Genomic DNA, 23,167 nt, shown 5'->3' on the forward strand with positions numbered 1-23,167 from the left:
CGAGAGAGCAAGTTTTCCCAGACTGGTGACTACACCGAGGACGCTGGCATCTGCCTCCTGCTTCCAGGCCAGAGTCTCCAACAACATGAAGGCGACAACAGAGGCTATCAGGCCACGCGACAAGGGACAGATCCAGCCACGAAAGGAAATCAGGCGACCCACAAAACCAACTGACGGGTATTCTCTGGGACATGAAGGGCCGAGAAGGCCGCGGGGGCACATGGTGTCTGACCCACAGCCCAAACGCTCAGGGTTCAGAATGAAAAGGCCCCTGACCCACATTTGTGTGGCTGCTGCAGGGATAAACCCAAAGGTCCCAGAACTCAGGGGTGCCTCACAGAGGCCCACGGCCCTCAGGAGCATCCACGAACTCCCTGTGCTGGCCCAGGCCTGGGGCTGGGCACTGTGGCTGCCAGGATGAAGCCAGGATGGCCTCTCCTCTCTGGGACCTCATAGCTGGTACCAGGGGCCCAAACTGCCAGGCCACCGGCTGCATCAGACCCAGGGACATGTACAGTTTGATCCACCTGTGTTATCAAAATGGGGAAATTTCGGGCTTCCCTGGTGGCACAGTGGTTAAGAATCTGCCTGCCAATGCAGGGGACACGGGTTCGAGCCCTGGTCCAGGAAGATCCCACGTGCCGCGGGGCAACTAAGCCTGTGCACCACAACTACTGAGCCAGCGAGCCACAACTACTGAGCCCATGTGTTGCAACTACTAAACCCCATGTGCCTAGAGCCCATGCTCTGCAACAAGAGAAGCCACCGCAATGAGAAGCCCGCGCACCGCAACAAACTGTAGCCCCTGCTCGCCGCAACTAGAGAAAGCCTGCGCACAGCAACAAAGACCCAATGTGGCCAAAAACAAAACAATAAATAAATTTTTTTTAAAAATGGGGAAATTTCACAAGGCTATCTGAAGTGCTTTCCTCTCCAGAAAAATGAGAAGCTGGGCCCACCAGGCCCTCCAGCCCTAACTGGCTGGAGCCGAGCAGCAATTCCCCAGTTTCCCAGAGCACCTCCACCTCAGCCTGCTTCACTGCCAGCCCGTCTCTGCTCTGTACCCATTTCACAGATAGATCATCTCAGGTCCAAGAGGTCAGGTCCTATTTATACTGTTAAATAGCTAGGAGTTACTGTTTCTCAGACTTGCCCAAGGCCTGAAGAACCACCACCTCTGAAGCATAGCTAGCACCCAACCCCTTCACCCTCAGACAAAAGAAGAAAAAGATAAACCAAGTCTCACAAAGATACTGTGACACTTCAAATCTTCCTAACCCAATGGCATCCACGAGCTTTCACAGAGCTGATGGGGAAGCTTGAGGCCAGTGTGAGATAGGGCACATCTAAGGTCACACTGTGGAGGTGAAAACCCAGATCAGAGGTGGGAAATGCCAGAATTAGATTCTCCACTTTCCACACCCAAAAGCTCATGTGCAGTGGCGGGATTCCCCAAGGCTCTCTCCCCAAAGCCACATCCCAGCTACCACAAATCTCAGATGTGTGTCTGGTTCAGAGGGTGTGAGGACCCAAGATGCTCAGCTAGTTCAGTGACTCCAAAACTCTGGTCCTTTATTTTTCACTGGTTGACAACAAAATAAGAAAAATGAAGATGGCATAGATTCTCATAAACTCAAACCCATCAAATTTCAAGTAGTGACTGTCCTTTATTCTGGAATTATGTACTCCCATCTTTTTTAGTGTCAGAATAGTCCTCCTTTCATGAAACATCAGCAAAAGTAGCTGACAGGTTGTTTTTTTAAATTAGTGCCCATATTTAGCAAAACTACAAGATAATAACGTTGATATCAGTTCCCACCTTTTTTTTTTTTAACTTCATGAAATCAATGTCTGGGAACCACATGTACACCCTGCCCTTGAGAAGGTGACAAATTCCAACTGTCCCTTTTTTGCTTCCCAAAATCCAGGAAAAAAATCCTGGTGTCTCACTCAAGACTGTTAGGGCCAAAAGTCTTTTCTGAATTCTAAATAGACTCCTACCAGTTGCAGTTCAAATCCACGTCCCCTCTTCCTGCCTTCAACACACAGTCACACCCCTGCTGGGGCTTAGATGCTGCTTCTTGAGACCTTTTCCAGCTTGCTTAAGGCACCAAAATTAACACCCTTCCCATCCCAGATCGGGTGAAAGCAATGGGCCACCTCTCGGTTCTGAAAAAGGCCCTGCGAGAAAAACGCCTGTCCTCCCAGGGAGGCTAAGGAGGCCTGCACTCAGGGGACAGAGTTGGGAGGGAGCCTGAGGATCCCAGAGTTCAGCCTCACCCTGCCCCCACTGTAGAGATGGGACAGTTGAGGCCCAGAGAGGGGAAGAGATCAGCCCAAAGTCACAAAGACGGCAGCAAGGCCAAGCGCACGCCAGCCTCCCTTTGAATCTACCAGGGCTAATCTTCCCACACCTGCAGTGGCCTTGAGCACGCTGCAGGATACCACCTCCTTCCAGGCTGTGCTCCCTAAATGCTGTCCACCAACTACAATTCCCTCCTGTCCCAAGCAGCGGTCCCTCCCCTCCCGGAGTCAAGCAGCTCCAAGGATGCACCTGGGGCCCTGACAACAAAGTCACCCCCACTAAACCCCGCCACCTCCAAATCCCAAACTTCCCTAATAGTGAAATCTCTGCCCAACTTTCTAGAAGAGCCCGCGTGTGCAGGTCCCATCCCCATGGTGGGAACTGCTACCACAACCGCTCCCCCTTCAGTTGACACTAACTTGATGTCCAGACCCAAGGCCAACTCCAGTCCAACTTAAGTGTGACCAGTTTCTCCATCCAATGGATCTTAGTGGCCTCAAAGGAGGCCTTGGACCCTAAGATCCAAGCTTCCACTCAGTGGCAATTTCCCTGCAGGCTCTACTTGTGTACCTCCAGTGACGGGGAACTCAGTGCCTAGCAGAGCAACTCATTCCGATACCACTTGGCTATACCCTGTCTTCCAAGATATGATCCTTCAACTGGCCAATGGCCATTACCATACACCTTCACTTCCTGGGTAAAACAACCCAATACCTCCTTCAAATTCACCTCACCTGATGTGGTATCCAGACTCTTCTCTCTCTCGAGGTTGACTTACCCATGAGGGTAAGTCATTACAACCCACGAGGAACACAGTCTCCTACATGTGGCCTGACCCTCTCACTCTATACAGTGGGACTGTCACCTCCCTCATGCTGGGTAAAACACTTGCACTAAAATGCAGCCTAAGATTCCCAGGTCATCTGCCACATCCACTAGTGACTCAGCCTGTAACTGACCAAAAGCCCTCAGCCCATCTCCCAGGAGCTGTAGGCAAATAGGTCTCGGTTCACTCAGTCCTCACTACCACCCTGGGAAGTCTTCCATTTTACAGATGAGAACATTGAGGCACTGAGATTAAGTCATTTCCAGGAAGTCAGGCTTGTAAGCAGCAGAGCAGGAATTTGAATTAGGGCGGGGCTTTCTGGCCCCAAGGCCCATGCTCTTAATTATTGCCCTCTGCTATAGTTGTAGTTAATTTTTTTTTTTTTAAAGGGGCGAGTCCAAGTACAGAAACTGACCTTGATCCCAATATACATTTCATCTTGTTCTGCAGGAAGGAAGCTGCCACTCTGGGTGCATTCCCCTCTACCCCTTCCCCTGGGCCAACTCCCCCTTCTCCCCTCCCCAGCCATCAGGATAAAGTTGCCCCTCCTCTCCCCACAGGACCACCCTCATCCTCACCCTCAGAAATCTCAGCAGGACATCTTGGAGGAAGGCATTCAAACTTCCCCTGAGGGAGGGCTCTCAGGAGGCTTTCTCCCCAAGAGAGAATTCTAGCCCACAGGCAGGAAAAAACAGGTAAGATGTGAGAGGCTATTTTTCCCTGCAGCCTGAGGCCTGCTTCTCTCCTTCTCTCAGGGACTGCCAAGGGCAAGGAGGCCCAGAGAAACCCCATCACTTGGCCTAAACACCTGGCTGAGGCCACCCCGCCAACAGGAGGCTGCTAAGAGCCCAGTGGCAGCCTCGTGGGAACCTACCGGAAGGGATGAAAAATGTGTAGCCCTGTTTCAGCTCAATTCTTTGGCATCGCTCCACACGGTCTCCCAGGAAGATGTCGCTCTGTTTGCCTGACAGCACCCACTCCTCGTACAGTGCCAAATTGTGCAAGGTTGGAGGAATCAGCCAAAAGATCTTAGAAGGAAAAGGAAGCAATCAGTTAAAGATCCAGGCCAAAGTCTCTGATTTCTTCCAGGCTCTGCCACAACCCAGAAGACAGCCCCACCTGCCTGGGAGCAGGGAGGATGGGGGAGGACACATCCCCGGAGACCCTTCCAGGCCCAGGCCCAAAGGGTCTCTGGGGTGGCAGGGAAGGCTGTACCGCCCTTCTGGGACACCCCTTGCCCGCCTTTAGAGAATCTCGGTTCCAGCTGAAACACCAGGGTGGGAAGACTTCCTGGACTGAGTGGAACATTCTTTCTTCTGAGCCGTGGGCTTGTCAGGGAGGTGGGGGAAGCAAAAGAAGGGGAATTTCCTAAGTTGTAGGATAAAATGGCCCAGTAAATAAAACCAGCTTGTGCTGGCTCTGGAGAAGGAGGAAAAACATCTGGAACCAAGAGGGATGATTTCCTACCCGGAATTTCTTCCAACACATTCGGTTAAGACAAATGCACACGCAGACCCAGAGGAGCAGGGCAGCACACACGTATTCTCAAGGAGCACCCACCTCCATGCAGGGACCCCTATGTCCCCACGTGGACATGCACACAGGAGCAGACACAGCAGGAGCACCCTGAACACATGCCTCACGTCCTTTCTCTGGGTGATGTCTGTCCCTCACGTAAACTGCTCTTGCAGGCAACTAGACTTTTAAGTTAAAAGGTCCCAGTGCTGGAGCTGAAATTACAGCTGGGGGAAATGAAATGCTGGAGGTTCTTGGGAGCCACATCTGGAGTTCTAATCTGGCCCAAGATGCGTAGGACACTGGACTGGGCAAGCAGGTGTGAAAGGGTGACCAGATGTGATGCAAAAGAGTTGACCTTGACCTTTCCCTCCAGAAGAATAAAAGAGGGTGAGGAGTTGACCTTGATCTTTCCCTCCAGAAGAAGACAGAGGGTGAGAAAGTCCTCACAGGGTGGGGTCTGGCTGGAGGCGGGGGCAGAAGCAGAAAGGTGAGCGAGCCCCTCCATGCACAAACAGCCAGGCGTGTACAGAGATCTGAAGAGACTCAACTCACCTTCCCACCCCGGAAAACATGGTACCAAACGGAAGTGCCTCCAAAGTCGATGTGGAAGTCAGTGAAACAACCTTTCACGCTCATCAGACAGTACCTGCAGCACAGAGGCGGGGAAGCAGAAAAACAATTCAATGCCTGAATCACAGGAGGCGAGCAAACAGCTTCAGAGATGCCTGACCTGCTGCCCTTTTATAAACGCTGACACTGGGGAATTTTCTTTTTTTTTAAGACCCAAATCTAATCGGAGTTCCCCATGGGGGAAGCCCCTGTGATCAGGTGGCGAATCTCAAGCACTGGCTACCTGCCCCCAAGGCTGGGAGAGGCATTTTTGTTTTCAGGTTCCCGCGAGAGAGCTGGCAACCCACAGGCCACTTGGTTCCTTCCTCGAAGACGGTTTTTACTCTTGCCCCACCCCTGCCTCCTACCCAAGCAAGAGGCTTCATTTCTGCTCCTTCCAGCTCCTATACCTGCAGTTCTCCCAAGCTGCCAGGCCCCTCTGCAGCAACTGGGCCCTCTGGAATTCAGTTGTAAACCACCTGCATAGCTTGCCAATTACTAGTCCCCATTCATCTCCTCACTCATTCAACAATCATGTACTGAGAGCCAACCAGTGGTCCAGCCCAGAGCTAGGCATGGCACTTAGAGAAAAGCATAAGACCCCTGCCATTGAGGATGAAACACTCTTAAGGGAGCGCGACCCAGGGAAAGTTAAATGGCAAGGCAAACTGCAAATGACTGCAAAGTAAGCAATGCAGCTGGAAGTACAAGGGTACCAGCCATAAAAGACCACAGTGTATAATTCCACGTATGAAATGTCCAGAGTAGGCAGACCTACAGAGTCAGAGAGCAGGTTAGTGGTGGCCAGAGGCTGGGGGTGTTGGGAGGAAATGAGGAGTGACTGCTAATGGGTACAGGTCTTCATTGTGGGGTGATAAAAATGTACCAAAATTGATGGTGGTCGCACAACTCTGTAAACATACTAAAAACATTGAACTGTACACTTTAAGTGGATGAATGGTACGTGAACTGTACCTCAATAAAGCTGCTAAAAAAAAAAAGTAAAGCAATCAAGACCCTTGGGGTGGGGGGGGTGGAGTGGCAGAGAGGGAGGGAAGGAGTCAGAGAGGGAGAGCCCGGCCCTGAGCGGCTTGGACAGAGGGAGGGCATTTGGGAGAAGAAACCTGCCAGCAGGCCCCCTTCTAAGCTCTAGCAACTGCCAGACAACCCACCCTTCCTTACAGGAACTCACCCGTCCCCTCCCTCCTCCCTCCTCCCTCTACTTGCTGCCCTCCTAGGGGTGCGCAGAGCTTAGGAGGAGAGGGGACAGACAGGCTTCCAGGTCCCGGCCTGGCAGACGGCAGTGCCAGGGCCCCCTCCCTCTCACCCACCCCTTCCCCCAAAAGCCACAAGAGCACGGCTGGGGCAGTCCCCCACGGCTCATGCTCCCACACCTTCGCACCTCCGGAGGCCCGCATACACACGCTTACCCCACTGACCGCTTTTCCCCGCTGCACTTTGCTTTTCCATGGTTTGGGAAGAGGAGAGGAATGGGGCGGGGTCGGGCAGGGAGGAGCCAGCAGCCTGAGAGGAGATAATGGTGGGGGCCAGGGGGGACGTGGGCTGAGCTGGTTAGGAGGCTGAAGGGTTCCAGGCGCCCCCTCCCTCTGGTTGCCTTTTGCACCTCACATTCAGGTGGACCCGGGGCTCGGCAGTATGCACGCGGCGTGCCCCGCGTCCCTCCTCCGGATAGGCTGGAAGGAGCCTTAACCATGTGTCTGCAGGAGGCTGACAAATCAGAAGGCCTTCCTGCACATCAGAGCCCCGCTGCCTAGCAACCCCATCGGAGGGGTGTAGTTGACAGCACAGGACGCAGCCCTGTCACGAAGACAGGCGCGGGCTGTGCTGCTGGCGCTGGGGTTGTTAAAGTCCCAGCTCCGGCTCCGGCTCCGGCTCCGCCTCCACACCCTGCTGCCTCCTCCCGGCCCACCCAAGCCAGGTCCCCACTCTGAAGGCCTGGGTGATTCTCTTCTCTCCAAGGAACTGGAGGGGTAGGGGGCCTGCTAAAAAGCCCCAGTCCACCCCACCCCCCATGGACCACGCCGGCCTCTTCTCTCCAAGCACCACTTCAAAATATTAGTCCTCATTTTCCTAAAACCACTCTTCCTCTCGGTTTTCTTCTTCTCTTTCTTTAATCTAACCTTGGTTTCCACCTCCTCCAGGCCTGAGCAGAACACAGTCTGGGGAAAACAATTTAAGTGTTTGTGGGGTGGAGAAAGGCGAGGTGCTTCCTTCGGTCTGCAGCTGGATACCCACCCAGGGGCCCAAAGCAGAAAGGAGAGGAGCTTGGCTCTTGGGCTCTTGGGCTCCAGGACCCAAGTCTCCCCGGCCAAACAGGTCGTCCACCTTCAACCTGCCAATCTCCTGCCGCAGTTCCAGCCTCCCCAGCACACGCGGAAACGCAATCCCTGCGAGCTGCGGCTGCTGCGTACAAGGGAAAGTTCTCCAAGTTGAGCCTGCGTCTGCTCTCCCCTCCCAGTCACCCTCCAGCACCCTCCGAGGCCCCTCGGAGCTTGGGGGCGCCACTTCCAGCCCCGCCTCTCCATGAAAGGCCCCTCCTCCCATGTCCCTCATTTCCTGGCTGCCAGGCCTGGACCGCCCCTCCTGCCGGGCAAGTGCACGCTTTAGGGTGGCCAGGGGAGCTGGGACGGGGCGGCTTTTGTCCCGGGCCCCTGCAGCCGTCACCCCGCCTGCCTCCTCGCCTGCCCCGCACTCATTCCGCGTTTCCCCCCTCACTCCTGCTTCTCGCTCGCTCTGGCGTGACGCCTTTGCACTGACCTCTAACAGCTTCCTCTTCCAAAGCACACCGCAGTCACATGGGCACCCCGGCTCGGTGCCACGGCCGCTAAGCTCTCGCCGCGGCCGGCCAGCCGGCCTGGTTTCCGCCTCGGCCGCCCCCTGCCCGGAAAGCCGCGCCCCTCGACACCCCCACTCACGGCGCAGGCGGCATCTGTGTAGGACACCCTCCAAGTTGGCGCCTGAGAACCCCGCACCCGTGACCTAAGCTTTTGGGGGCTTCCCACCTCCCAAGGCCGGGGCTGGCTGGGGAGGAGCGTGGTAGGAGGGGGCGCTGCACCTGCAGCACCAACTTTGGGGCGCTGCCTCGGGTCTGGGGAGGCGGGGCAGCCCCACCCCTCCCTTTTCCCTCCAACTTAGCGAAACTCCCCCGGCAGCCCAGGCGGCGTCCCCTCGGGCAAAGGTCTCGCGGAGGGGGACCTGGAAAGCTGGCACCGGGTGACGGGGCTGGAGGCGCCGAGCGCGCGTGCACACACGCTACACACTTACACGCAGCCCCGGGAGACACAAAGAGCGGCTCCGTGATGCCGGCCGTGCAGCCCGCGGGAGGGAGGCGACCCACACCCCGCCCCGGTGCGCCCCGAAGGAGTGAGGGGCTCCCGGGCAGCCCCGGGCCCGCGGGGCGCAGCGCAGGAACGCCCGCCCGGCCCCGCCCGCGGTTACCCTCGACTGCAGCGCGGCTCCCGGGCGTCCCCTTTGGCGGCTGAGGCTCGACACTCGTCCGGCCCCGGCGACCAGAGCCGAGCCCCCTCCACGGTGCTGCCAGGCCCCTGTCGAGGACCGCGGAGACCTCGCTCGCTTCGTTCTTTTCTCGGGGAGCCGGGCGCAACCTGCGCTCATCCCCACGCAGAAACTGAACACCCGCGCGGCACGGCGGCTGCCAGGGAGGCAGAGGGAGGCCGCGGCGGCGACAGGGAAGCGCGCCCGACCAGCGCCAGGGGACGCCGCCGCCCACGGCCGCCCCCTCGCCCGGGCTGGGTGGGGGCACGAGGGTAGCTCTCCCCACCTCCGTTCTACTGGCAGGCGCTCGGGGACTCCCGCACGCCCGTTTTCAGGGAGGGTGGCCGCCGTCCTGCTGCTGAAGGCGACGACCCAGCAAAACCACCTTCCTGAAACGCACCCCTCGGGGCAAAGCTATAGAAAGGACCAGTGCCAGGGGGTGGAGGGCTTGTCTGATCCCGGGTATGGCAGCCCAGAGATCAGGGAGGCGGCTCTGGCCCTAAAACAGACTAGCTGTGACCTTGGACAACCACTTCCCCTCTCTCAGCAGCTTCCTCGCCCTGGGGGCAGGGAGGTGACCTGACGTTCATCTGCAACCTAAGATGCTCTTTCCTGCGCCTGCCCCTACCTGCCCCCTTAGGAGCTGTGTAACCCCACATCATAGAACTATTGTGGGAATTCATTGAGATAAACACTTTGATTACTTAATCCAATCTTCACAACAGCCCCTGTAAGGTCATTTGCAGGACTGTACCCATTTTACAGATGAGAAAGCAAGACAGGCTCAGAGGTGGTGACTCACCCTGATTACTACCCTCGTAGTGGGGTGCTTACCCAAGCAGCCTGTCTCAGAGTCTCTCAGCGCTTCTCCCCAGGTGTCCCTGGTAAATCCCAAGATCTCAAGAAGCCGAGCGTGCAGGTTACAGCCAAACCTCAACCACTAACTGAAGAAGTCAGTCCAGCTCAAATCAGAAGTCCCCCCTCCAGGGCACGCTCATCAGGACCACAGCCCTCTTCCCATCCCACCCTTCCCCCATAAACCACAAGGGGGGCCAGGAGATGGTGGTATGGTGTCTGCAGGGGCAGAAATCAAACTTCTCCATTCTTTGGCCAAATCCCATTCCCTGGGCTAACCAGCATTATTAATAGGTTCCAATTATCAAGTGCTCATAATAATAGCTGCTTACATGCATGATACCGTTTTATCCTTAAAACAACCTAATAATCCCCATTTTAGGGAACTGAACATTAAGCCATTTAAAGGTGGTCAACGCCCTGGCCCAGGGTGTTGCTTCCTTGTGTCATTTACTGGATGGCTCACCCATTAGTACCTCCCTGATGGCCTGCTGTGAGGTTAAACTGTAAACTCCCTGGAACTGGTTAAATTTTTTACCTTATGTATGCTCTGCCTATTTAAAAGAAAAGATAGTAATGACAAAGACAATCCCCGACCTTGGATTTGAGCACCAGTCATTGAATTAAATGAACTCAGAGAGGAGAAGGCCCTGACAACGGGATCAGGCTGTCCACGTGGGAGACATATTATTTTTCTCTTTTTTTTTTTATTTTGTATTTTGGCTGCACCACGCAGCAGGCAGGATGGTTCCCCAACCAGGGATTGGTTCCCTGGGCCTCCGCAGTGAAAGTACCGAATCCTAACCACTAGACCACCAGGGAACTCCCCCATATGACTTTTTAAGTCACAGACGCCCAGATCCTTGTGAGCAGGGACCACACCAGATTCATCTGTGTAAGTGCAGTACCAAGCAACAGCCCTATAATTATTCTAACCAGCTACGTGACACTGGACCAAATCCCTCCCCCCTCTGGATCTCAGCATCTCATTTGTTAAAACTAGTCAGGAACCTCTAAATGGTGGCCCTTACAGACCAAACCAGGCCCTAGATATGCTTGGTCTGGCCAGCACTCGTTTAAAAAAAAAATGTTTTTTAAAGGCTGCCTCTCCAGTTATCCAGAGCCACACCAGCCCCTACTGTCTTACACTCAGCTGCTCTATCCATTACTGCATTGAACCACTATGATTTCCAGCTTCCTTGTCTGTTAAATGGGGATAGTAACCTGCTTCCAGTATCATTGAGATCTGGGTGCTGAGTGTCTAACACAGCACCTGGGGCCATACATGGCACCACAGGAAAGGCTGGCTCTCTTTGTTCTTCTTTTCGAGGTAGAAGGGAAAAGCCAGGAATCCAGAGACCAGGGTCTGGGGCGTGGCCCACATGTGACATCAGCAGCCTCTCTAGGTCAGTTTCTCTATGTGATACATTACACGGGGGACGATCATTTATGATGCCAGCAAATGTGGTTGATGAGAGTGAGCCGGTAAATATCGGCTGTAGAGATGCCCTATGCAAATGCGAGGGAAGGTAGATTAAAAAGCACGAGGATGCCAGGATTCCAATGGCAGCTGCAGACCCTGTGTGTCTACAGGAGGCCACGTAGACAAACATCTTATCCCAACCACATTTCACATCCACTGCAGGCTCCACCTTCCCCACATCATGGAGGGAGGCAGGGCAGGGATGACAGGATCACCGCTTTGTAGAGGGAAAAACTGAGTCTCTAAGAGGAGACAAAAGCTTTGCCATAGCTCAGGGAGTGACAGAGGCAGCCCCGAAACTTGGTCATCCCAGTGCCTGTCTTCATCCTGTTTCAGGCTCACACACCCCAGAAAGCACATGGGAAGAAAATGCAGTCAATTTTCAATTTTGGGGGGCCAAATGTAGGCTTTACATGGGATCCCCTTTTGGCTGGGCTTTTGAGCTCTGTCAGTCCACTGTATAATACACCAGCAAACCTCATTTCTGCAAGCCCAGTGGGCTACAGGAGCAGGTGAGAACAGAAAAGACTCACTAATTTCTTTCTGGAATGTGTTAAAATACCCAACGGTCCTAAGTGAAAAAGGTGTGCCCATGTCATAGACCCAGGAGATTGCAGAGGATTTAAAACCTGTCCACAAAGTCTTTGAGAGCTCCCCACCCCTTCCAGAGACAGGGCCAAATTTCCCTCCCTTGAGTGCAGGCTAGACTTCATGACTTGCTTTTAACTACTATAATATGGCAGAAGTAAACAGTATGTGACTTCCAAAATTAGGTTATAAAAGGCACTGTGGCTTCCTCCTTGCTCTCTCTCAAACCATTTCTGGCGGAGGGCAGGAAGCTGCCATGTCATGAGGACACTCAAGCAGCCCTATGAAGAGGCCTACATAGTGAAGAACTGAGGCCCAGGCCTAAGTTTTGGGTTTGGTTTTGTTTTGTCATGCTGCACAGCTTGTGAGATCTTAGTTTCCCGACCAGGGATTGAACCTGGGCCCTCGGCAGTGAAAGCACAGTCTTAACCACTGGACAGCCAGGGAACTCCCCAGGTCTAAGTTTTGACACAAGCTCATTCAGGACTCTGAGCCAGAATCACCCAGCTAAGCCACACCCAGATTCCTGCCCTACAGAAGCTGTGAGCTGATGCTGCTAAGACATAAATTTTTTTAAGTTGTGAAGTTTTAGGGTAATCTGTCATGCAGCGATAAACAACTAATACAGGGGTACTTCCAAGTCATTGTCACTGTTTGTACGATTATGGACTTTTCCAAGACAAATAATTCTGTACAGCCAAAACATTTCTGTGGGGCAGAAATTAGGGGCGGTGCGGGGGGGAGGCCGTGGCAGAAATGCATTGGCACAGCTGATATTCAGCCTACCCTGTCATCATCTTTTCCCTTTATCCTGCTTCTTCATGACACTTATCACCTCCTAAATTATATTATTCACTTGTTTGCTGGCCTGTCTCTTCTCCCAGCCAGAATACAAGCTCCATGAGAAGAGGGACTTTGTTTATTCACTGTATTCTACCAACTACTTAGAAGAGTGTCTTGCACAAAATACAAAGTAAATGCGGCAAGAGGTAACTAATACACTAGTATACTCTTTTTCTTTTTCTTTCTTTTTTTTGGCCACGCCATGCGGCTTGTGGGATCTCAGTTCCCCAACCAGGGATCGAACCTGGGCCACAGCAGTGAAAGCACCAAGCCCTAACCAATGGACAGCCCGGGAATTCCCACACTAGTATACTCTTTAGAAATCTTTGTCTCCCACAAATTTGCAACTACCCCTTCGACAACTGTCTCCACCCCTTGTCTTAAATAACTGAACCAAAACCCATTAAAATTCCTAACCCCCTCACCATGATCGAACGACATAAATCCTGGAACCAGGGAGAAGTCAGTCATGGGTTTGTAACCCTCCTCTCGGCCCCCCTGCAAACCCTCAGTTCAGGTGGCCCTTCAGCTGTCTCCACTCTCCAGGCACCTCCAGCATGGAGGCTCTGTGATTTCTAGAAAGTGTCGTTTTAATTAAATTCCAAAGAACCATTCTATGATCCCAGAGGACTTCATCATCATGGGATTTTTACCTTGCTTATTAACTGAAATCAGCATTCTTTTCAGCCGAACAAGTGGACTACTTCCAAGGTGACAATTTCCTTCCTAACAACGTTCAAATCCTATAACAAGTTCCCACGGCCACTGACAGGGTTTGTAAATCTATTTGCCACATAGTCCAACCAATATGTCCAAGACATGTGGTTCTGGGAAATTGTGTGTGAGCCTTTTTCTGGTAATTAGATAGAATTCTCAACGTATTAACAGAGCTTACTATTTAAAGGAATCTTTCAATAAAGTGTAGAATACTGAATATCTCAGAGGCAAAGTAGATATTAATTGAAATCTGTCACCCAAGGCTGTCTATTTTACCTTCCTAAATACATGCCCTGTTTGTCCTGTGCTCTCCTCTAACCCTCATCTAGATGATGCAGTGGTTCCTCATACCAGTCTGCCCCCACCTCCTTCAATCCACACGGCAGCTGCAGAATTTGCAGAATACAAATCTGAACACATACCCTCTCTGCTTAAAATCTCAGAGGCTTCCGACTGCTCTTAGGAGAAATTCAGACCCCTCACTATGACACTGTCAGGCCCTGTCAGCCTGACCCACCCCGCATCCTGCACCATTGACCTTCCCTTGATCTGCTCCAGCCCCACTGGCCTTTCTTTGGCAAGTCCTTCAGGCCCGTCCTGTCCCCAGCCCTCCCCACCATCCCAGGCTCTCTGCACACAGCCAGAAAAGCTCTTCCCAGGTCTCTTCACTTAAGTAACTCTTCTCCCCTTTAGACTGCAGCTCAGGGTGGCCTGCCCTGCACTCCCTAACCCAGTGAATCCCCCGGTACATGCTCCCATAGCACCGAGGGTCTCTGCCTTGTGGCCTCATCACAGCTGCAAATTTCCATTTGTTTCTCTGACTGTTGGATTAACATCTGTCTCCTGAATAGACTGTAAGCTCCATGCAGGCAGGGAGCTCATCTGGTTTTCTCCCTGCTCTATTCCCGGTGCCCAACACAAATCAGATGTTCAGTTTATAGGCTGAATCAATCAATCACTCAATCAACGAGGGTCAGGATCTGTCTCTCACTAATCTGAATCTCACACTCTTTCCTCAAGCTCTGCCTCCATGATTCCATCAAGGACCTTGGCACTTGCCTACTGCCATCCCTCCCCCACTCCCGTCCCATCTCCTCTGTCCTTTAAAGCCCAGGTCAATATCCCCTCCAAGATGATTTCCTGATGCCAGCAGCCCGAAAGGATTCCTTCTCTCCCCATTTGCCTTCTGGGAACCTGTTTCCCTCTGCCTAGGATGAGAGCTGCACCTTACCCTCACGTTAATGGCACGTTCTCCAGAAGGTAGGGGCTTTTAGTCCTGTTCATCTTTTACTTCCCTGTTCCAAGGGCTCCATAAATTTTGATGTGATCGGATCGGAACAAAACAGAATTGAAAACCCTCCTACCAACCCCTCCTTGAGCCCAATCTTTCCCTTTGAGGCAGCCCAGATCCAAGGGGTGTAAGGAGCTTCAGCTTTGAGGGTAGAAAAAAATGTCTGAGAGGTAATTAAAGAGAGAGAGAGTTTGAAAGCAAAACCTTGAGAAGCCCAGGGCCAGCGTGCTGGCCTCCCTTACAAAGCCTGGCACAGAATTTGCATTCAATATGCACTGAATGAAGGGCTGAGTGAATGAAAAGTTCACAGCCTTTAAGCTCCTGGGGTCACTCCTGGCAGTGGGGCTGAGCAGAGAGATGCTAATGGATTTGGAGTCACCAGAGCCAACTCTTCTAGGAAGCCCAAAGCAATAGTTCTGCCTGGGCCACCAGCATCTCCTTCTCATTTTGAAGATGGAAACACAGAGGGCCTGAGATGGTATGGGCCCCAAGGTGACTTTCTCATCCCAAGGGTCCGCCACGCAAGTCCTAGAACATGGAAGGTGCTCGTAGCTACCTCTGCCCATGTTAAATAATCAGTCTCAGGACTTGCTGGTCACACCACATGTAGTGATGTCCCTGCAATTAGATGTGGCCACCTTCCCAGCCCACCACCAACCTCCTGCTTAGAGGGCACCGTCTCTCTAAGGAATGTCTGGTGAGGAAGTGGCCCCTGGCTTTTTTCAGGAAAGGTTCTTTTCAATCAGAGGTCCCAGGTCTCAACAGCGGGAAGCAAAAAATACCAGATCCCTACCCAACCCTTGTCAAAAGTAAAGGGTCTGTGGCGGACCCCTAAAAATCCACTCCCAGGACATGCTGTCACTTGGAGGGAGAAGACGAATGTTTGACAAGTACACACACACACACGCACGTGCACACACACACACACACACACGCACACACAGATGCACACAGAGATGATTCCCATTACTCTTCCTCCTCTTCAGATCACATCCCCCCAGGGAGAGCTGGCAGGGAGGCCAAAGAACTCTCTGGATGGAGAATCCAGACCCGGAGCAGAATGCAGAGCCCCTGCATTCCAGGGAAGCAAGATGCCAACCTGCCCACACCAAGGACCCCCAGCCCTCACGTCCCAGCAAAGACCCCGCAGGGCCATGGCCTCAGCCCAGGCTCACTTCCAGCCCCCGCCCCCCACAAGGCTGAAAGCCACCCCCTCCCAGGTCCCGCCGCCAGCCAGGCAGTCTTACTTCTTCACTTTCGGGTACTTCATCTCTGCAATGGCATTCGTGGCTTCCGTCTGCTTCTCCTTCAAGTGCTGGGGCCACATGTTATCCACCCAGTCCACCAGGTCTACCTGAAATCCAGCCAGGCCACCGTCAGCGCTTCCTGGCTCGGAGTGCCCTTAAGCTGGACCCCATCACCACACCTCAACCCTCCTCCCGCTTCCAAACGCCTCCCGCCCTCCCCCTGGGCCAGCGGAAGGTGGCCTGGGAGGGGACCGCAGCCGGGTGGGGTGGGGGGCGTCTACCACGGTGGGACGCTTGACCAAGTGCTGGCCAGGGAGGGAACCCCAGCTGGGGGTGGGGGGGTGGGGGCGCCTACCACGGTGGGACGCTTGACCAAGTGCTCCAGCTTGGTGTGGCTGAACTCAAGGCTGATGACGTTGTATAGCTTGTCCCGCTGGGCCTCAGGCGTCTCATAGTACCGCACAAACTGGGACATGCTCATCTCCGTGCCTTTCTGGGTGTTCACGTCCATCACATCCACCAGCCGCCGGCTACCTGGGGGCAGAATCCACAGGCTGGTGGCTCCAGCCAGCTGGGGGTGCAGATCCTACTTGGGAGGCCCCGTAAAACAAAACCTGCCCCTGTCCTAGCATGCCCCATACACCTCACCCTATGCCCTGTCTGCTCAATTACCTGGTCCTATCAGTTTTCCTCACCAAGTCACTCTCCAATCTTAAAACGAATCCCTCCCCAGTCCATCTGCTTCCCTCCACCACAACCAACTTGCCCCAAAATGCTCAGTTACTGAGTTGCAGAGCTGGGATTTGAAGCCAATTCCATCTTATGCTAGAACCCAGGTTCTTAATTCTTAACCCCCGACCCCCACCTCTGCCCTATGCAATACTGAATCTTGATCACATGCTAAGGTTGAAAAATGATCCCCGCCTTCAGTGGCTGGCTCGTCGCCCCACAGATCCAGGGAAGCCTTGGAGAACCGCTTTGTTTTTGAGTCAGGAGTGCAAATCCACCAGGGGGCATCCCTGAACTTTGCTGGAAATTCTGGTCATGCTCTGGGCAGTGCTGGCTCCTTCCTTACCAGGGCACCTGGAACAGGTGGGCTCTGCTCAGCTGTTCTGGAAAGCCCACCTGTCAGAGAACCTGCTATGTTAGAGTGGGGGAGGGGAAGAGAACAGGCCCCCAAGGCTGTTTCTGGCTGGCCTCCAGCCTTCCACCTCCCCTGCCTCTCCTCCTTCTGCCTCTCCTCCCTCACCTTGCTCAGGGTCCCATCTGCAAAACCCCCTGAGGAAGGGGATTTGCTGAGCAGGTAGGTGATGGGAATCACAGCCCTAGAGGCCGGTGCAAGTCGGCATTAAAGGCCTGGAGCTCAGCTGCTCCATCAGTACAATACAGTGGTTAGGCTAAGACTTTGGGGGTTTGAACCCCAGCTGGACCTGGGACCTCTTAGCGTCTCTCAGTTTCCCCATCTGTAACATGGGACAAAAATGGCAGCCAACCTATGGGGTTGTCCTGTGACTTAAATGAGATAATGTACATGCAACATTCTTGAGAAGTGCCTGCAAGTAGGAAGTGTCACCTAACTGGCCAATTTCATTTATAATTACAGGTGGAGAAAGTGACGTGGTGGGAAATCACAGCCAGTTAAATCTCTGCCAGCCAGTCCAAAAGGACTGACCACTTACCATCCTAAAACATAATCAGGATGGCTAATGGGGGGGATGGGGGGGGTTATGAGGGGCGACGAAAATGTTCTAAAATTGACTGTGGCAATGACTGCACAAACTCTGTGAACAAATGAAAAACCATTGAATTGTACACTTTAAATGGGTGAACTGTATGGTATGTGGATTATAACTCAGTAAAGCTGTCATTAAACAAAAACACTAGGCACTAAATGACCAACAAAGTTGGTTTGGTTTTTCTAAAAAATAGTTTTTTCTTTCAAAAGTCTCCTATCCACTTAAAACATACCTAATAAAAAATATAAATTATTCAGCCATGAAAAGGAGACGGCCCCCGACTTACCATGGTTCAACCTAGGTTTTCTGACTTTAAGATGGTGCAAAAACGATACACATGCAATGAACTGTACTTGGAATACTGAATTTCGATCTTGTCCCGGGCTAGTGATATGATCTTCTCTTGTGATGCTGGGCAGCTGCAGGGAGCCACAGCTCCCAGTCAACCACAATCACAAACAACCGAAACACTTACAGCCATTTTGTTTCTTCATTTTCAGTACAGTATTCAATACATTGCATGAGCTTTTCAACACTTTACTATAAAATAGGCTTTGTGTTAGATCATTTTGTCCAACTGTAGGCTAATGTAAGTGCACATTTAGGGTAGGCGAGGTGAGGCTATGAAGTTTGGTAGCTTAGGTGTATTACGTGCATTTTCAATTTACAATGGGTTTATTGGGATGTGATCCCAGCATAAGTCGAGGAAGATCTGTCGTAGCGATACATGTTACCACATGGATAAACCTCAAAAACATGATGCTAAGGGAAAGAAGCCAGACACAAATGGTCACATGCTGCATGATGTCATTCATATGAAATGTCCAGAATAGGCAAATCCACAGAGACAGAAAGTAAGTGAGTGGTTGCCAGGGGCTGGGAGTGAGGGAATGGGAGTGACTGCTAAGGGCTGTGAATCTCCTTTTGGGGTGTTGAAAATGTTTTAGAACCAGCAGACGGTATGGTTGCATAACACTGTGAATGTATTAAATGCCACTGAACTGTACATTTTAAAATGATTAATTTTGGGACTTCCTTGTTGGTCCAGTGGGTCAGACTGTGCTCCCAACGCAGGGGGCCCGGGTTTGATCAGGGAACTAGATCCTGCATGCCGCAACTAAGAGTCTGCATGCTGCAACTAAAAGATCCCACGTGCTGCAACCAAGAGTCTGCATGCCGCAACTGAAAGATCCCACATGACCACATCTAAAGATCCCGCATGCCGCAACGAAGATCCCACATGCTGCAACTAAGACCTGGCGCAGCCAAAATAAATAAATATTTTTTTAAAAAAAAGAAAACAGGAAAATGATTAATTTTATGTTATGTAAATTTCACCTCAATAAATTTTTTTTAACGCAATTCTTCTCCTGAACAGAAGGATGTGGGTAGAAAAGGCCTGTTTTTTATTTTTTTGAGCACTAACAAGGTTTCCAGACCCCCTCTCCCCAACACAATCCCCAGGGCTCCCTGTGCACCCTCGCCCCACTCTGCTCCTAGCCAGGTGCAGGTCCCCAGTTGACCCACCTCGGCCTGCCCCATCCTCAGCCAAAAAGGGAAGTCAGGACTTGGAGTGGTTAGAGCCGTGAGGAGCAGCTGGGGCTGAGCGGGACAGGAGGGGAGAGGCCTGGGGATGGGAGAGGCCGAGGGGCTGTATCTGGAGCGCTTCTAAGAATAGCTTCCTCGGTGTGCAGGGAGTTCCATCCGGCTCCCCAGGTGTCCTGGAAGCCTCAGCTGGTGGGAGGAGTTGGAGTGGGAATAGAGGGAGGAGGAAGGGAAGTCGGTTCTTCTGGGTGCCTGGGCTCCATACACCTCCAGGGAAACGCAAGTGCACCAGTAACCCGATTCAACCCCACTGGGTTCCAGCCCACAGGTGAGGATGAGAAATGCAGGAACATTAGCACACTTCCTAGGGAAGCAGAACAATATGGATTGAAGTGACCATTGGCTTAGGAGTCTGACGAATCTGAGATAAAGGCCAGCTCTGAAGCGAACAGCAGTTGAGGAAAAGTTTCTCTCCATAAATATATTCCAGCCAATAAATGGCAAAGGAGGGACTTCCCTGGCAGTCCAGTGGTTAAGATTCCACGTTCCCAATACAGGGGCCCCAGGTTCGATCCCTAGTCAGGGAACTAGATCCTGCATGCGGCAACTAAGAGCCTGCATGCCGCAATTAAATATCCCGCGTGCCGCAATTAAGACCCGGAGTAGCCAAATAAATAAATATTTTTTAAAAAAAGATTACTCTGTGCTTCCACTGCAGGAAGCACAAGTTCAATCAGATCCCTGACTGGGGAACTAAGATTCCTGCATGCAGCGTGGCACGGTCCCCCCCAAAAAAATGGGGGTGGGCGGGGGGAGGAATGACAGAATTAATTAGACCATCACCACTTTGCAGCCCCTGATAAAATAAGGGAGATAGACATCAATGACTGCTAACAACAGAGACAGAGAGAGAGAGAGAGAACCTAACATGTGCCTCCTGATGGATCTATGAGGCAGTCAGAATAAAATGAATGAACTAATGAATGAATGAGTGAGAGAGACAGACTTTGAATCTGATCAAGCATCTATATCCAACTACCAATTTACAGAAACGACAGAGAATGGAAGAGCATGTTAAGCTACTCCAAGGCAAAATCCAGGCAATGAAAAATTCTACAGGTCAAACAATCCAATGGGAGATAGAGGGAGAGCCCAGAGATTATTAATAAGAGACTGAAAAAGCACCTCAATCAATCACAATGAAAGACCCTTATTTACATTCTGACTCATACAACTGTTAAAAAAAAAAAAAAAGTAGGGGGATATCCCTGGAGGCAGAGTGGTTAAGAACCCGCCTGCCAATGCAGGGGACATGGGTTGGATCCCTGGTCCAGGAAGATGCCGCAGAGCAACTAAGCCTGTGCGCCACAACTACTGAGCCTGCGCTCTAGAGCCCACGAGCCACAACTACTGAAGCCTGCGCGCCTAGAGCCCGTGCTCCGCAACAAGAGAAGCCACCGCAGTGAGAAGCCTGCACACCGCAACCAAGAGTAGCCCCCACACACCGCAACTAGAAAAAGCCCACACGCAGCAATGAAGACCCAATGCAGCCATAAATAAATAAAGACCACTTTAAAAACAAAGTAGGGACTTCCCTGGTGGTCCAGTGAGTAAGCCTCCGCACTCCCAATGCAGGGGTCCCAGGCTGGATCCCTCGTTGGAGAACTAGACCGCATGCATGCAACTAAGAAGTCCGCATGCCACAACTAAAAACCTGGTGCAGCCTAAATAAATAAATAAATATTTTTTAAAAAGAAAGTAACATTTATGCTATATATGAAACAACTGGAAATTTGAACAATGGATATGGATATTTACTCATTTTAAGGAATTTTTTAAATTCCTTAGTTTTTAAGGTTCCTAGTTTTTAAAAGACTAGGTGTGAGAGTGCACTCCATGGTCCTGAGCATCCTTCTCTTGCTTCAACAATGTTTGGAAGGAAAAGACCCAGGGACGCCCCTTCCCCCAGCCTCCAACCACCCTCCAGCCATTTTTCCAGTGGTAACCTTCAGAACGAACCACTCAGGCATCAGGGGCCTCCAGGACCAGCCAACATCATTTTTTGCGCTTAGCTCCTTATTACCGATCAACTGTGAGCTACCAGATGCGTCAGAAATATTCCACCGCAGTGGAGGCTGCCATCAGCCGCCTGGTAAACATGCATCTGAGGGCCTCCTACACCTACCTCTCTCTGGGCTTCTATTTCAACGGTGACGATGTGCCAGGGGGTGACTCTGGAGGGCGTGGGCCACTTTTTCCACGAATTGGCAGAGGAAAAGCATGAGGGCACCAAGCATCTCTTGAAAACGCAAAACCAGCATGCAGAAGCCATCCCAAGATGAGTGGGGTAAAACCCAGGACGCTACAGAAGCCACCATTCTCATGGAGAACCTGAACCAGGCCCTTCTGGATTTGTATGCCCTGGGTTCTGGCCATGCAGCTCCCCACCTCTGTGACTCCCTGGAGCCACTCCTTAAGTGAGGAGGTGAAACTCATCAAGAAGATGGGTGACCACCTGACTGACCTCCGCAGGCTGGCTGGTCCCCAGGCTGGGCTGGGCCAGGATCTCTTTGAAACGTTCACCCTCAAGCAGGACTAGGAGGCTTTGAAGCAGCCTTTGAAGAGCCCCTCTGGTGTCAGGGCTTCTGCCTGAAGCCTCTCAATGCAGCCACTAGGCAGCTTTTTAACCACCTTGGAGTCCTCTCCCAAGCCTTGGACCAAATGGGAACAATGTAGCTTTTTGAGGGGAAAAAAAAAAAAAAGGCTAGGTATGATAACGCTATTGTGATTACGTTTTTAAAAACCCCTGCTCTTGTAAATCAACTATACTATATACATTTAGAACTATATACTGAAAACTTTTGGGATGAAATGGCATGATGTCTCAATATGCTTCAAATATTGCACAAAAAGAGGAAGTGGATGGGGGGACGGAAGGGGCAAGACCACAGATTCATGGGTATTGGGGCTGAATGATGGGTACACAGAAGTTCATTATACTTTGTCTATTCTTTTTTTTTTAGATTTTGTGATCTAATAGAATTTTTTTCTCTTAGTTATCTACTTTATACATATGAGTGTATACTTGTCAATCCCAATCTCCCAATTCATCCCACCACCACCACTCCACCCCGTCTGTCTACTCTTGTTACTTTTCAAAATTCTCTCCAATCAGAAGTATTTTTATAAATTCCAGCTGTTACTAGCTCTATGGCTTCAGGGACTCACTTACCCTTTCTAGACTTGGACGGTCTTTATTTGTAAAACAGGCCTTTCAATGTAAGACAGCCTAACACCATGTCTGGCACATGGTAGGGTCTGCAACACATTTACCCACCAGCTACTAAGCAGGTATGGAAAGATCCATGTGGCTCTGAATACAAAGAGAAGAGGGGGACTTCCCTGGTGGCGCAGTGGTTGAGAGTCCGCCTGCCGATGCAGGGGACACGGGTTCGTACCCCAGGCCGGGAAGATCCCACATGCCGCGGAGCGGCTAGTCCCGTGAGCCATGGCCGCTGGGCCTGCGTGTCCGGAGCCTGTGTTCCGCGGCGGGAGAGGCCACGGCAGTGAGAGGCCCACGTACCGCAAGAAAAAAAAAACAAAGTGAAGAGGGTCCCAATCAGACACAAAGTGAAAGGGAGCTCTTTCTCCCCCATATGTGGACTTCTCAGAGAGACCAATTTCAGCTCTGAAGCCACAGCCCCAACCAGGCTCCTTATGCTCACTTGAAGAGCCAGGCTGGAGGCACAGGTGCCTGGCTTGTTTCTCCATCAGTGATGGCTCACAGGAGACCCCAGTATGAGCAGTGGGAGCCTCAGGGCCCCTGGGACAGTGCCAAGAGCCCTGGACTGAGCCCTAGTCCCAGCAACCCTGACTGCCCCTGCTCTAGGCCTCAGCTGCCTCACATGAAAAGGCAGGAAGAAGTTGACCTTTATAATTTTTTTGTTGTTGCCGCAGATCTCTTCCTTCAAACAGAAGCTTTGATGAGAGCCAAATACATAAATAAAAACAAGCAGCTCAGGCTGAAGCGGGAAGGGGGTAGGCATTCAGAATTCAGAACTGGATTCCTGAGATTTCCCTTTGAAAAC

At 51.9% G+C, this 23,167-nt stretch overlaps 1 protein-coding gene across 1 annotated transcript in view; it reads right to left on the reverse strand.

Moving 5' to 3' along the window:
* The window catches only part of KDM2B (lysine demethylase 2B), a 120,844-nt gene that overhangs the window by 78,672 nt on the left and 19,005 nt on the right, over window positions 1–23,167 (reverse strand). The window contains exons 5-8 of the mRNA XM_065889260.1: window positions 16,154–16,332; window positions 15,799–15,905; window positions 5,202–5,295; window positions 4,006–4,159 (exon numbers count right to left, since the gene is read on the reverse strand). Of these exons, the coding sequence (XP_065745332.1) occupies window positions 4,006–4,159; window positions 5,202–5,295; window positions 15,799–15,905; window positions 16,154–16,332 (534 nt within the window). The remainder of the gene's footprint in view (window positions 1–4,005; window positions 4,160–5,201; window positions 5,296–15,798; window positions 15,906–16,153; window positions 16,333–23,167) is intronic.

Source organism: Phocoena phocoena, chromosome 13, assembly GCF_963924675.1.
Source record: "Phocoena phocoena chromosome 13, mPhoPho1.1, whole genome shotgun sequence".
In the NCBI taxonomy this organism is placed as follows: domain Eukaryota; kingdom Metazoa; phylum Chordata; class Mammalia; order Artiodactyla; family Phocoenidae; genus Phocoena; species Phocoena phocoena.